The sequence below is a fragment of the Aspergillus viridinutans genome (genome assembly GCF_018404265.1).
Source record: "Aspergillus viridinutans IFM 47045 DNA, scaffold_12, whole genome shotgun sequence".
Taxonomy (NCBI): Eukaryota; Fungi; Ascomycota; class Eurotiomycetes; order Eurotiales; family Aspergillaceae; genus Aspergillus; species Aspergillus viridinutans.
Genome location: NW_025091228.1, coordinates 795095 through 806842, shown reverse-complemented (window position 1 = coordinate 806842; position 11748 = coordinate 795095). Strand labels below are relative to the sequence as shown.

Sequence of the window (11748 nt, the reverse complement as noted above, 5' to 3'; positions counted from 1 at the left end):
CCAGCTGTGGAGCCTGAGGTCTCCATTTTTTTCACCTTTTTTTCTTCTTTTCCATGGAAACATTCCATCAGCCAATCAGGTTGTTCACCGCCTCAGGCTGCTTTATTTTCTGCCGTCATTCGCCGCCTTATAGCTTCTCCCCTCTTGTCACATGACGTCGTGTCAGCCATTCGCGTCCTCCGCCACCCAACACGAGTAGACATTGACCTTCTTGTTACTCTAGTGATATCTCTGAGGAAGTGGTATCTGATGATGCTCCTCCTCCTAGCCCATCATGGGCTCTATTCTTGATGCGAACTCCAGCGCTGTGCGCAAGCGCATCGAAAATCGTGCGTACTGCCGTTCCGAAGCATAACGTTCCCGACTAACTTTCTATATCTAGATCAGTTTGACGATGAAGAAGGCGAGGAATATGAAGCGTCGAACTTCGGCGGCTTCGGCGACTATATGCGCCGTAAGAAGATCAAGTTGCAGAATCTGGACGCTGAAATACGCTCCTCCTCTCCGGATCGGCCGCCCATATTCCGCGGCGTTGTCGCACACGTCAATGGCTACACTCAGCCATCTCTACAGGACCTCCATCGTCTCATAGTAAGCCATGGTGGTGGTTTTCTTCAATATTTGGACGGCAAGACCGTCGCGACCCATATCATTGCCAGTTCTCTCACCCCCAAGAAGCGCGAAGAGTTCAAGAGATATCGTATCGTCAAGCCGGCATGGGTGGTCGAAAGCATCAAGGCTGGACGCTTGCTCCCGTGGGATGCATTCAGAGTGGTGGACGAGGGTCATGCCCAGAAGGTTCTCAATTTCGATAACGGCCGACTTCTCAGCCAGGCGAATACACATCAGTCCGGCTACCGAGATCAGTCAGATTCCAGCTGGTACACATCGCGACTGAAAGGCTCAGAAACGCCCACCAAAGAGGTTCCTTCTGATGCAGAACCTCCTGAGGTTCCTCAACAGACTGAATGGACTGAGCCGACTTCTGCGGCCGACGAAACTACGAAAACGGCCACACAATCGGACTATGGCGATTTCCCTAGCTTTGCCTCTTCTGATTCGGCTGGTAACATCCCTGACCTATCAAAGGCTGAACGAAGCGACTCGCCCAAACATTTAGATGCTGAAGATATCGCAGCAGCTGAAGTAGGTCGTAGAATGTCAACACAATCTCCAGCCGGCGTAACCAATCCAGATCCGCCGTTCACTCGAGAATCCGTGCCTGCCAAAACGGAAATGACTCCAGAGGAGTATAATGCGCAGCTCTTGGCGGATCCAAGGATGCGCAATTCGAGTGTTGTGAACCCGGAATTTCTTCAGCAGTTCTACCGGGAATCTCGCTTGCATCACCTATCAACGTGGAAAGCAGAGCTCAAGGCTCAGCTGCAAGCTGCTGCAAAGGAAAAATCTCAGTCTCAAGCTGGCCGCAAAAAGCCCGTTCCAGGAGCGAGACGCTATATCTTACATGTGGACTTTGATTCCTTCTTCGCGGCCGTGTCGACGCTGAAACATCCAGAGCTCAAAGGCCAACCGGTAGCCATTGCGCACGGTACTGGCGCTGGCTCCGAAATTGCCAGCTGCAACTATCCTGCGCGCGCCCGGGGCATCAAGAACGGAATGTGGATGAAGGGTGCTCTACAAGCCTGTCCGGAGCTGAAGGTCTTGCCGTACGATTTTCCTGCTTATGAAGAAGCGAGCAAGAAATTTTATAGTGCTGTGCTCGCGGTCGATGGTGTTGTCCAGAGCGTGAGCATTGACGAAGCCCTTGTTGATATCACAACGCAATGTCTCGAGGCCGGAGGTTCAGATGGGCGAGGAATATCAGAAGGGTCTGTCTACCGTGAACAGGCCAAAGCAGACGAGGTCGCCCAGAATCTGCGAGGCTCCGTGAAAGCGGCGACTGGCTGTGATGTGTCTGTTGGCATCGGCGGAAATGTTCTGCTGGCTAAAGTTGCACTGCGAAAGGCAAAGCCCGCTGGCCAATTCCAACTAAAGCCGGACGGTGTATTGGACTTCATTGGCGATCTCACGGTGCAGGATCTACCCGGTGTCGGATATAGTCTTGGGGCGAAGCTGGAGGAGCTTGGAGTTAAATTCGTGAAGGATGTCAGAGACCTCTCCCGTGAGAAACTGATTAACCATCTTGGACCCAAGACCGGTCTCAAAATCTGGGAATATGCTCGCGGTATCGACCGAACGGAAGTCGGTAATGAAGTTCTCAGGAAGTCAGTCTCTGCTGAAGTCAACTGGGGGATTCGCTTCGTGAATCAGACCCAGGCCGAGGACTTTGTGAAATCTCTGTGCGAGGTGTTACACCGCAGACTTGTGGATAACCTGGTCAAAGGCAAACAGCTGACGTTGAAGGTGATGCGGAGATCTGCAGATGCGCCGTTGGAGCCTGTCAAGCACCTGGGGCATGGGAAATGCGATGTTTTCAACAAGAGTGTCGTACTGGGCATAGCGACCAACGCGCCGGAGGTCCTTGCAAAAGAGGCAATCGCCATGCTTCGCAGCTTTGGAATAACGCCTGGTGATCTAAGAGGCTTGGGGGTCCAGATGACGAAGCTTGAGCCCCTCAAGTTAGGGGCTACCGACAAGCCCGAAGGTAGCCAGCAGCAGCTCAACTTTAAGGCGTCCCCTGTGAGAAAAAGTCATGAACATGTCCGGGATCCTGATGACTTGGACAGCCCGCGCAAAGCGGACGCCGCAGCCGTCGGCCATGGCCCGTCTCTGAATGACGATTCGCACAAACGTTTGAACATCTCCGGAACTCAATTCATCATGCCGTCGCAGGCTGACCCTAAAGTCATCGCTGAACTTCCTAGCGACATCCGGTCAAAGCTGATGTCGCAGAGCAAAGGTCGACAGGCGTCTCGCTCGACCTCGCCTTGCCCACCCCCACGTAGGACACAACAGTCCACAGCGACGGCACTCCCTCCTCAGTCGCAGCTGGACCCGGACACCCTGGCCGCTTTGCCGGAAGATGTTCGTGCTGAGATTTTAGGATACTACGGACAAACCTCAAGCACTCCAGAACCTCAACCAGCCGTGCCATCTGCTCCCAGCTCGCGTCAAGCGTCATCCGGCAACCTCGGGATTAAGAAGCCGTCAACCCCCACAAAAAAGCGACGGGGTCGACCCAGCTCCAAAGGCACGGGCAACATGACCCTTACGCAGTCCAATTTTGTTGTCGCAAGACCCACGCCACCCTCAGTGAGTACCGAGGAGCAAGCATCCTCACGGCAGCCCTCTCCCTCCCCCGACCCCGAAATTTCCGCCGACTTCCTCGCAGCCCTACCAGGAGACATCCGCCGCGAAGTCCTCGAAGAGCAGAAACGAGCGCGTAAGCTCCAACGCTCAGGCATGCAAGCGCCCGCTCCTCGAAAGGTCAGGCCATCCACCTCTGCGCCCGCAGCACAGGAGAAGCGCCTTCGTCTTCCCCCGCTCCCGGAACGCCCGACGTTCACCTCCAAGAAATTGACAGCCCTATCCGATCTCCGAGACGAGGTCGGCGCATGGCATGCCGCCTTTGCGGACGAAGGTCCGTTCAACGAAGACGTTGAGGCGCTCGCTCGGTACCTGAAAAGTGTCGTCGTCGACGAAAAGGATATTGACAAAGCCGTGTCGGTCGTTACCTGGTTGATGTGGCTTGTGGAGGACGCAAAGGCTTCCCGAGCAGGTGAGTGTCAGACAGGCGGTTCTCAGGGTACAATTACCTGGGAGGAGGCCGTTCAATCTCTGCAGAAGGGGGTTAGCGAAGGTGTTGAGGAGAGAGGGTTACCGCCTGTTGAGTTTTCTTAGCGCACCTCGTACATGCATATCTTTCCGTATGATGTATATATCAGATAGTTACGATCCATACGATAATCACCATAGATACCGAGCAAGTCTCTAATTTGGTTGATATATGTTGCAATTTAATAAGATGACCAGTCGATTCCAGTGAAGATACATGCGGAGATGATTTGATCTAGATCTATACAAAACAAAGGCCACCCCCTCACCAACATTCCCTGCAGAAATACTCCACAATCTTGCTCACAAGCTCCTGATCCAACGGCCTCGACTCCGCCAACGTGCGCGAGACCCCCCTCGCCTTCTCCGTGTGCCAATTCTGCACCCGCCGCGGCTGGTCCGTCTCATACTTACTCGCGAAGAACTCCACAAGCTTGATCGGCGGGTTAACGGCAGGGTCAGGGTTCGACTGTCTCAGACGCGCGACCCAAGCACGCTGCTCGAGCTCCTCGAACTCGAGGCCCGCAGCGCGCAGGTACGGCAGCAGGTCCCGGGTCCAGTGGAAGGGATGCGGGCTGACGATGTTGAAGACTTGTTCGGGTTCGGAGGACAGGGAGATATCGACGACGGTGCCGGCGACTGTGTCGACGGGGAGCCAGAGCGGGGACTCGTCGAGGGCCGGGAGGGCGCCGATGGTCTTTGCGCACTGCAGCATGAGGGGGATGGCCTCTGTGGAGTTCCAAATGCCGTGCGTCTGGTCGCCGATGACCTGGCCGATGCGCAGGACGCGCGCGCGCAGGCCGGTCTGCTGCGCTGCGTTGGTGCAGATGTGTTCGCCGACGAGCTTGGACTGTGCGTAGCCCATGTGCTGGGCGAAGGTGAGGTTCTTGGGGAGGGTTTCGGGGATGTCTGAGCCGTCTGTGTTGAAGACGGTGCTGGCGGAGGAGCAGAAGTTGAAGGTTGCGGGGGTGGGGCGCTGGGTTTTGAGGCAGAGGTCGATGAGGTGCTTGAGGCCGGCGATGCTGTCTTTTTCGAAGCTGCTTAGTTGCATGTTGAAGTTGACGGACCAGGCGCAGTGGATGATGTCTGTGATTTCGGAGGTCAGGGTGTAGTATGTCGATGATTCGAGGCCTAGCGTGGGTTGCGAGAGATCGGAGGGGAGAGCGACGAGCTTGCTACGGGCAGTATCGGACATGGCGGCGTAGGCATTTCGGGCTCGCAGCGATTTGAGCAGGCGGTCGTAGGCCTCGATTGTTGAGCTGGCACGCACAAGACAGTACACCTTTTGGACGTCTTCGAGTGCGGAAACCTTCGCGGCAACATGGCTTCCAAGGGATCCAGTGGCGCCCGTGACGACCTGGAAAGCGTTAATTGTGACACCGCAATGGAAGAAGATGGCAAGCTTACGATATATCTTCCCTTCAGCCCGTTCGGAACAGGCTTGTGCTGCTCGAACTGGCTGTACTTGGAGATGAGGGCACTCATTTGCTCCTCGACAGGCAAGAGGCCTTCTGAGACCCCGGAGCTAAGGCCGTTCAGATAGCGAGCCAATGCATTGATGGTAGGATGTTCAAACGCAACGTTCAATCCGAGCTTCTGCCCTTTTGTGTCTAGCGTCTTCAGAAGAACAGACCGCAATTGTGTGGCCTGCAGGGAATCCATCCCAAGGGTAAAGAAGTCTGCATCGTCGGCCAACACCTGGCCCTTTTTCAGCGGTAACAAGCTCTGGAGCTGCTCTCTGAGAAAGTCTTTCAACTCCGCTTCTGAAAGGGTCAATGTCCCGGTCGACGCATCCTCTGCCTCGTAGGCCTCCTCAATCAAATTGCTAAAGGCCCGATAGAAAGCCTGCCTGATGACGGTTCCCTTATCCGTCTGAGGATACTGCGTGTCGGCCGGGAGTATTCGAACCATGCTCTTAGAAAGCTGACCAAACGCAGGCATTGTCTCGTTAGCCCGTGCAAGGGCGGGCCAGATGGCTTCAACGAGTTTCTCCTCAGATACGGCCTCGGTGCCAGGCGCACGAATGACCACCAGTCCGATACAAGCCTTTCCTGCTCCAAAGACAACAGCTTCAGAGACCGCATCATGCTGTCTGACTCGACCCTCCATGTCCAGCGGATTGACCTTTTCGCCGTTGACGAGGACGATCGTGTCGTCCAGTCGAGCGTAGTACTTGTACGCTTCCATTGTGGGATGCTTGACGAAGAGGTCCTTTGTAGCGTAAGAGCCATCCGGTCGGTTGGACAGGACCTTTGAAGGCCAGCCGTCGAGGACGATCAGCTCAAAGATCTCCGGAGAACGCTCCTCGAACGCCAGATACTTCTTGACCTGTTCCGAGGGCCGCAACCAGTCCCATCCTTTGTCTTCGCGCGGTCGAAAAGAGGTCATCAATTGGCCCGTTTCCGTTCTATCCATCCGTCAGAATCGCTTCAAGTCGCGCCTAGAAAAAAAGTACTTACGTTCCATAGTGACTGATCAGGTTGACTCCATTCTCAACAAGGCGATCTCCCAGCGAATCGGGACAAGCAGAACCCCCAAACATGACTGCTTTCAACTTGGCCAGGACAGCGATGCCTTGGCTCGATTCGGCGAGAAGCTTCAGGGCATAGGGGACTGCATAGAAGATCTCAAACTCATGCGACCGCATAATATCCAGCAGATACTGCTTCGTGAGCGGCAAATCCGCATTGTACAGACGCAACGACTTGCACGAGTGGACTGCGCGAAACAGACAGCTGAGTCCGTGATTATGGTACAGAGGTAGCGTGATGAACCCGGCCATGTTCATGTTGCCCGCATAGTTCCTGATGGCAGCGCTCTGGGTCTGGAAAATCGGTTTGGGGAGTCCAGTGGAGCCACTCGAGTGGATGATCCATGCGATATGCTTCGCCTCTGCCTCAGGATCCAACTGCGGCATGAGGTTCGTATCGACGTCTTCCGTAATTGGATAATCGTAGTGCTCCTGCGTCGGAATCTCATCGACGAGTAAGTCCGGAATCCGCTGCTTGATCTCCGCAGCGGTCTCCCTGAAGGAGCTGTGGATGAAAATATGCTTCGCGTGCGTCTTTTCCAGCAGAGACACATACGCCTCGAGAGATATCCTCGTCGAGAGAAGCAACCCTGCATGGCCGAGCTTCTTCAAGGCCAGAAGCATGACCAGGTAGCTGAGGTCCGACGGGCCCAGCAGTGCCACGACGGCTGGCTTCTCCGCTGAAGTCGCCCGCGGCGGTGCCAGAGCAGCAATGGCTTTGGCGACTCGAAAGGCGAAGACATCGAGTTGTCGCAGCGAGTAATCCACATAGTCGATGCCAGTCCGCGGGTATGATATCACTGGTTGCTGCGATGGTGGTAAAGATGCGCGGTGTCGGACCAGCTCGTCGACTGTCAAGGGCTCTCTGTCGGATACTTCAGGACGAACTCCATTTTCTGAAGTATGCCCTTCCGGAAGCGTTCTTGGAACAAGTGGTGAGGATAGCATGGTTGGTAGTTATTGAACGAGGAGTCCAACAGAATGCGCAGTTGGCCTTTCGAACAACTTGGAATATGAGAGGGGAACAAAGTATATTTAAACCCATCTTGATTTGATTCCTTCACTTATGGCTCTGCGGATGATCATCAAATCCGACAGTCGCAGGCTTGCATCCAGATCTTCCTGACCTGAAGTGCGGAAATGTTGGCCCATCGTTCGGATTTATATCCGAGCGGAGATGAGCCATCCCACGACTACTGTAAATCCGAGCATCATTGACCGGAAATGTCTTGCCAGGGCGTCGCTTGCTTGTATCCAACCGGGTAGTTTGTCTGATAGACGACTAAAAGGCACATATGTATTTACTGCCAGCTCCCCTTACCAGCAGACCACCAACTTCACTACAAGTGTCTCTGGAACAAGCCTTTCGAGTTATTTCACCACCGAAAGCCTCAAAGCAATCTCTAATCCCCAGAGAAGAAGTCAAATGCATTGAGAAGTATTCCCCTGAAATAGGAAGCACGCAAATATCCATCATTAGTACCGTAATCTCGTTAACAAATATCATGTGTCGTCGCTCTACATAAACAGTAGCCAAAGGAATCGCGTAACAAGTGGATATCACAAGGTGGCCAGAACAAGCAGCTCAGAACGGCATCGTAGAAGAATCACTCATAAGATTTGAGAACGCCTGAATAGGGATCGGTAAGCATGTCGATCAGGGACTGCAGCAACTGGTGTGGACATCTACTTACCCAGGAATCGAGCTGAGCCCACCAGATCGAGCCCTCAAGATTATCAAGAATACCAAAGTCCTCAGAAGACCCGACGGGCCCTTCTAGGAAAGTCGGCGATTGGATACTGCCAGGTGCGGGCTGATGGACCGTCGCGTTGGTAAAAATGGAGGTTGGTTGCTCGACGTGCGCCGGGGCTGCATGCCCTTGACCCGCCATGAGAGTCTCTTTACCTCGTATGGAGTTGCCGCGGAGACTTCCATGAGAGTTTTCCGGACTCTCTGGCTGAATAGGTGTTCCCATCTGCCGATGTACTTCCCTTCTCAACTCCTCCAGGATAATACTATAGCGGCGGCTAGGGCAATTCTTGCGGGTAGCCTCCGCCAGATGTTGCTGGCAGGTCTCTGCAAGACTGAAGAGTGAATGCAGATAGCCGCTGTCTTCTACACTCCTAGGGGAAGCGGTGTTAGGATTCGAGGCGAGTCGGTGTTGTTGAATGGTGTGGATGTAGACCACGATAATGGCGCAGAAGCACACATAGTGCGTAAACCAGAATGACTGGATCAAGACCCCCTGTTTGGCCAGGCTATCCACTAGTTTCATCACGTCTTCCGCAGCGTCTATGCATTTGCGCACGTGGCTCGAGACCATCGGATGTGGAACCGATGGTCGACGACTGAGATCGGTGAAATCATTCAATAAAAATGACCGTGTCGCATGGATCATGGCGTGTGAATATGCAAGCTGCAATACCTGACTCTGCCTGCAAAGTGGCGGGATCAGACTCGTCGCTCGAACACTGTTGAACAAAGGTGGTGCAGTCTCTTTCCATTTCTCAAGATCCGAGGCAAGGCGAGCAGCGGTCTCCAGAGGCGAATCTTGAGTATGAGGGTGAATAGTGTAAAGTTGTCGAGAGATTTCACCGAGTATACGGCCAAGCCTGTCAAGTCGAAGGCTTAGCTTCAGACACATGAAGGAATGACAAAAGAGGAATTGGATCGACCAACCTGTAATGAAGTACGGACGCAATCATCATGCTTTCTGGTGAACCGGTCCGGCGCCGCGGATCTTCCTGCAATATATCTTCGTCATTGATCTCATCCGGAAGTTCTTGGTCTGTATCTTCGTCATGCAGCAACCGTGGTCTCCCAAACATGACACTAAGGTATTTGTCCAGCGTATAGGCGCTCCAAAAAATCCTTTTGCGGAGTTGTTGCTCCAGATAAGAGTTGCTGTGCTTTGACATCTTCGCCGGCCATTTTCGATGCAATCCCAGAGCCGTCACCAGCTGGAGAGCCGTGCCGAAGGTATACCAGCATTCATTGGCCCGGGATGATGAAAGCAAGTAGAGACATTGACCTAGTCGTGCTTGGACACTCTCTAATCGAGGGGGTCCAGATTCCATTGAAGATGCCCATCTAGACGCCGCATACCATCGTTCGCTGTAATCTCTGAGTATTTGGAGATGAGAAGTGGAATGTGAATTTGTAGATGCTCACCTTTCATTGCGGAATTCTCCTGGATCACCAGGCCTCTGCTCCTCATATAGTGTACCTACAGCGAAGATCATAAGGATGATGGCTGTCCGGGCTACCATAACCCCGGTAGGCGGGTTCGCGAAACAGATATTGTCTGTATAAACCTGCTTGAGCCACTCCTCCACACTTCCCCGGTGCAAGAAACGGTAAGTCACCATCGAAAAATCAAAGTAAATGCCCACCAGCTCCAAAGCTTTCTCAAAAGGTGGCAGGGTAAAGCCAGCCTCCCGGTAGTTCGAATAAGGCTTATCCCCGAACTTGAAAACGGACGTGTTCCTGGAGAGAGATTCGTCCTGCAGTTCGCCAGGGATAGCAGACGATTCATCCTGATGAAGACGACTCCAGACGCGATTCAAGAACGACACCCCAGACGCCGGCCCGAGATAATTACCCTCAAAGTCCGTGACAACTGGGTCGGGCGAATCACGCAGCGACACCTCCGAACCAGCTCGACCAAGCTGCCGTCGCAAACCTACACCAGTCCTGGGCGACTCTTTCGACGATCGCTGAGAGACCGAAGCCCGCGCAGTACGAGTACCTCCCCGCGCACGATCCTCATCCGCATAGTTCACGAGCGACGACGACGACGACGACGACGACGACGACGACGACGACGACGGCACCGGCAAAGGATCCGGCGGCAGGCCTCTCGAGTACGCCGCATTGTACTCACAGCGGAGCGAAAGGCGGGTACATCTCATACACGGCAGCGTCCCCGTACAGCGTGTCTTCTTCTCCTTGCAGTAGTCGCATGCTCGTGTAATCTTCCGCCGTCGCACAGGGCCCTTGGCTGCTGGCGACGATGAGTCAGATGCCTTTCGCTTCCGCCCAGCGAGGAGTGGGCCGTCTGTGCTTATTCCGACGACACTGTCATTTCCGGGCGACAGCTGAGTATGTACCCCGTTCAAAAGAGAAGCCCTCATTGGTTCGGAAGGCGAGACAAGGAAGTTTGCGCAGGCCGTTTTTCAAGGCACGAGACGGAGTTGGTGGGGATTTCCTGTCCTACTGTCTTCTTTTCCTCTTTTCCGCTGTCATCGCACAAGCATCAGAAGACAGACAGACGTTCGAAACGGGGATGCGTGACGATGACAAGGAGAAATTTCCGAGCGAGTTCGGAGCAGCGCCGGGCCAAACGGCAGTCGTGGTCGAAGTTTGGAGACGTGCGGGGTCGGAGACTTGGGGGATGAAGGTACTCCATACTCCACCGCTGAGTGGTGAGACCCCCCATGTCAGTCGCCGTCACTTTAAAGAAGGTCAACTGGTGATGTTTGCGTTGTATTCATACGGAGTTTATCGAGTCGCGCTGAATATCTCAATGCAGGCTGCTCAGGACCAGGTCTCCTAGTGAACGTTGCCGTCACGTGCTCCTGAGTCGGCTGCGAGACTCTTCCGACTACAGCGTCAAAGAACGCCAGAAAAACAGTGTTACAGATGGATGGCAGGAAATCAAAGTCCACAGCAGAGTTCCAGTCTATGAGTTTGGCTAATTAGCTACATCATCGCACCGAGTAGACGACATGAGTCAAAGTACAATAGAAACCCCGAGAGCGAAGCGGGACTGGGCATGCCACAATGTTTGACCACACAGATTGAGAACCAGAGAAAAGATTCTGAGCTGTTCTGGACCGAGCAATACGACCGCTTCGTATAGATAGATCATCAGAATGGCTCGAACAATCGAGATCGTCCACATTGTCTGAGACTAACTCATGCACAACGTATCCCCCGTACGCCAGGAATGAAAAGAAAAGACCATGAATGAACGCTCTCCAGGGTGAGCGAGTGGGCCCCTGATAGAACTTCGTGCAGTCTGAAGACTGCCAAGTAATGAATGGAGCTGTCGTGTCGTTGGCGACGCCTAACCATTGACGACGGCCATCGATCTGGTGCTAGGATGGTATTTTGAGCACGTGGGCAACATGGCACAACAGGTCGAATGCGTTCCGTGCATTGAGACAAACCAGCCTGCACCTGTGCGCTGTCGACATTCAATAAACAGAAACACTCTCTTCGCGGCGGTAGATGCCAACTTGCGCGGTTGGATCAAATGAAGGGTTGAATCACAACATGCATCCCTCGCGGCTGCAACTCCACAGTTCGATGGCGTCTGAAAGGACAGATACATTCCCACTGCTCCCAGTGAGTGGGCAACCGACGCGGGTGGGAAGAGGAAGGTCATGTTGGTGGGAGACAGGTACTGAACGGGCCAGGCAGTATGAAATCATGAATTAATCGATTGGGAGCAGGAAAAGGTAGTGCAAGAAAGGTAAAG

The 11748-nt window shown here is 53.8% G+C and overlaps 3 protein-coding genes across 3 annotated transcripts; 1 reads left to right on the top strand and 2 right to left on the bottom strand.

Annotated features, from left to right (window-relative positions):
* Positions 1 to 274: 274 nt before the first annotated feature.
* Aspvir_002683 (putative DNA damage repair protein Mus42) lies at positions 275 to 3801 on the top strand (the record flags this gene model as incomplete). The annotated part of the gene is made up of 2 exons (XM_043274281.1): positions 275 to 329; positions 383 to 3801. 2 exons carry the CDS (start codon positions 275 to 277, stop codon positions 3799 to 3801), a joined length of 3474 nt encoding a protein of 1157 aa, XP_043130216.1.
* A 199-nt stretch (positions 3802 to 4000) lies between these two features.
* Aspvir_002682 (putative NRPS-like enzyme) lies at positions 4001 to 7213 on the bottom strand (the record flags this gene model as incomplete). Its single annotated transcript, XM_043274280.1, has 3 exons — positions 4001 to 5092; positions 5143 to 6142; positions 6195 to 7213. The coding sequence occupies 3 exons, from the start codon at positions 7211 to 7213 to the stop codon at positions 4001 to 4003; spliced, it is 3111 nt and encodes a 1036-aa protein (XP_043130215.1).
* A 659-nt stretch (positions 7214 to 7872) lies between these two features.
* Positions 7873 to 10399, bottom strand: Aspvir_002681 (Zn(II)2Cys6 transcription factor; the record flags this gene model as incomplete). Its single annotated transcript, XM_043274279.1, has 3 exons — positions 7873 to 8878; positions 8946 to 9380; positions 9438 to 10399. The coding sequence occupies 3 exons, from the start codon at positions 10397 to 10399 to the stop codon at positions 7873 to 7875; spliced, it is 2403 nt and encodes an 800-aa protein (XP_043130214.1).
* Between the last annotated feature and the right edge of the window lie 1349 nt (positions 10400 to 11748).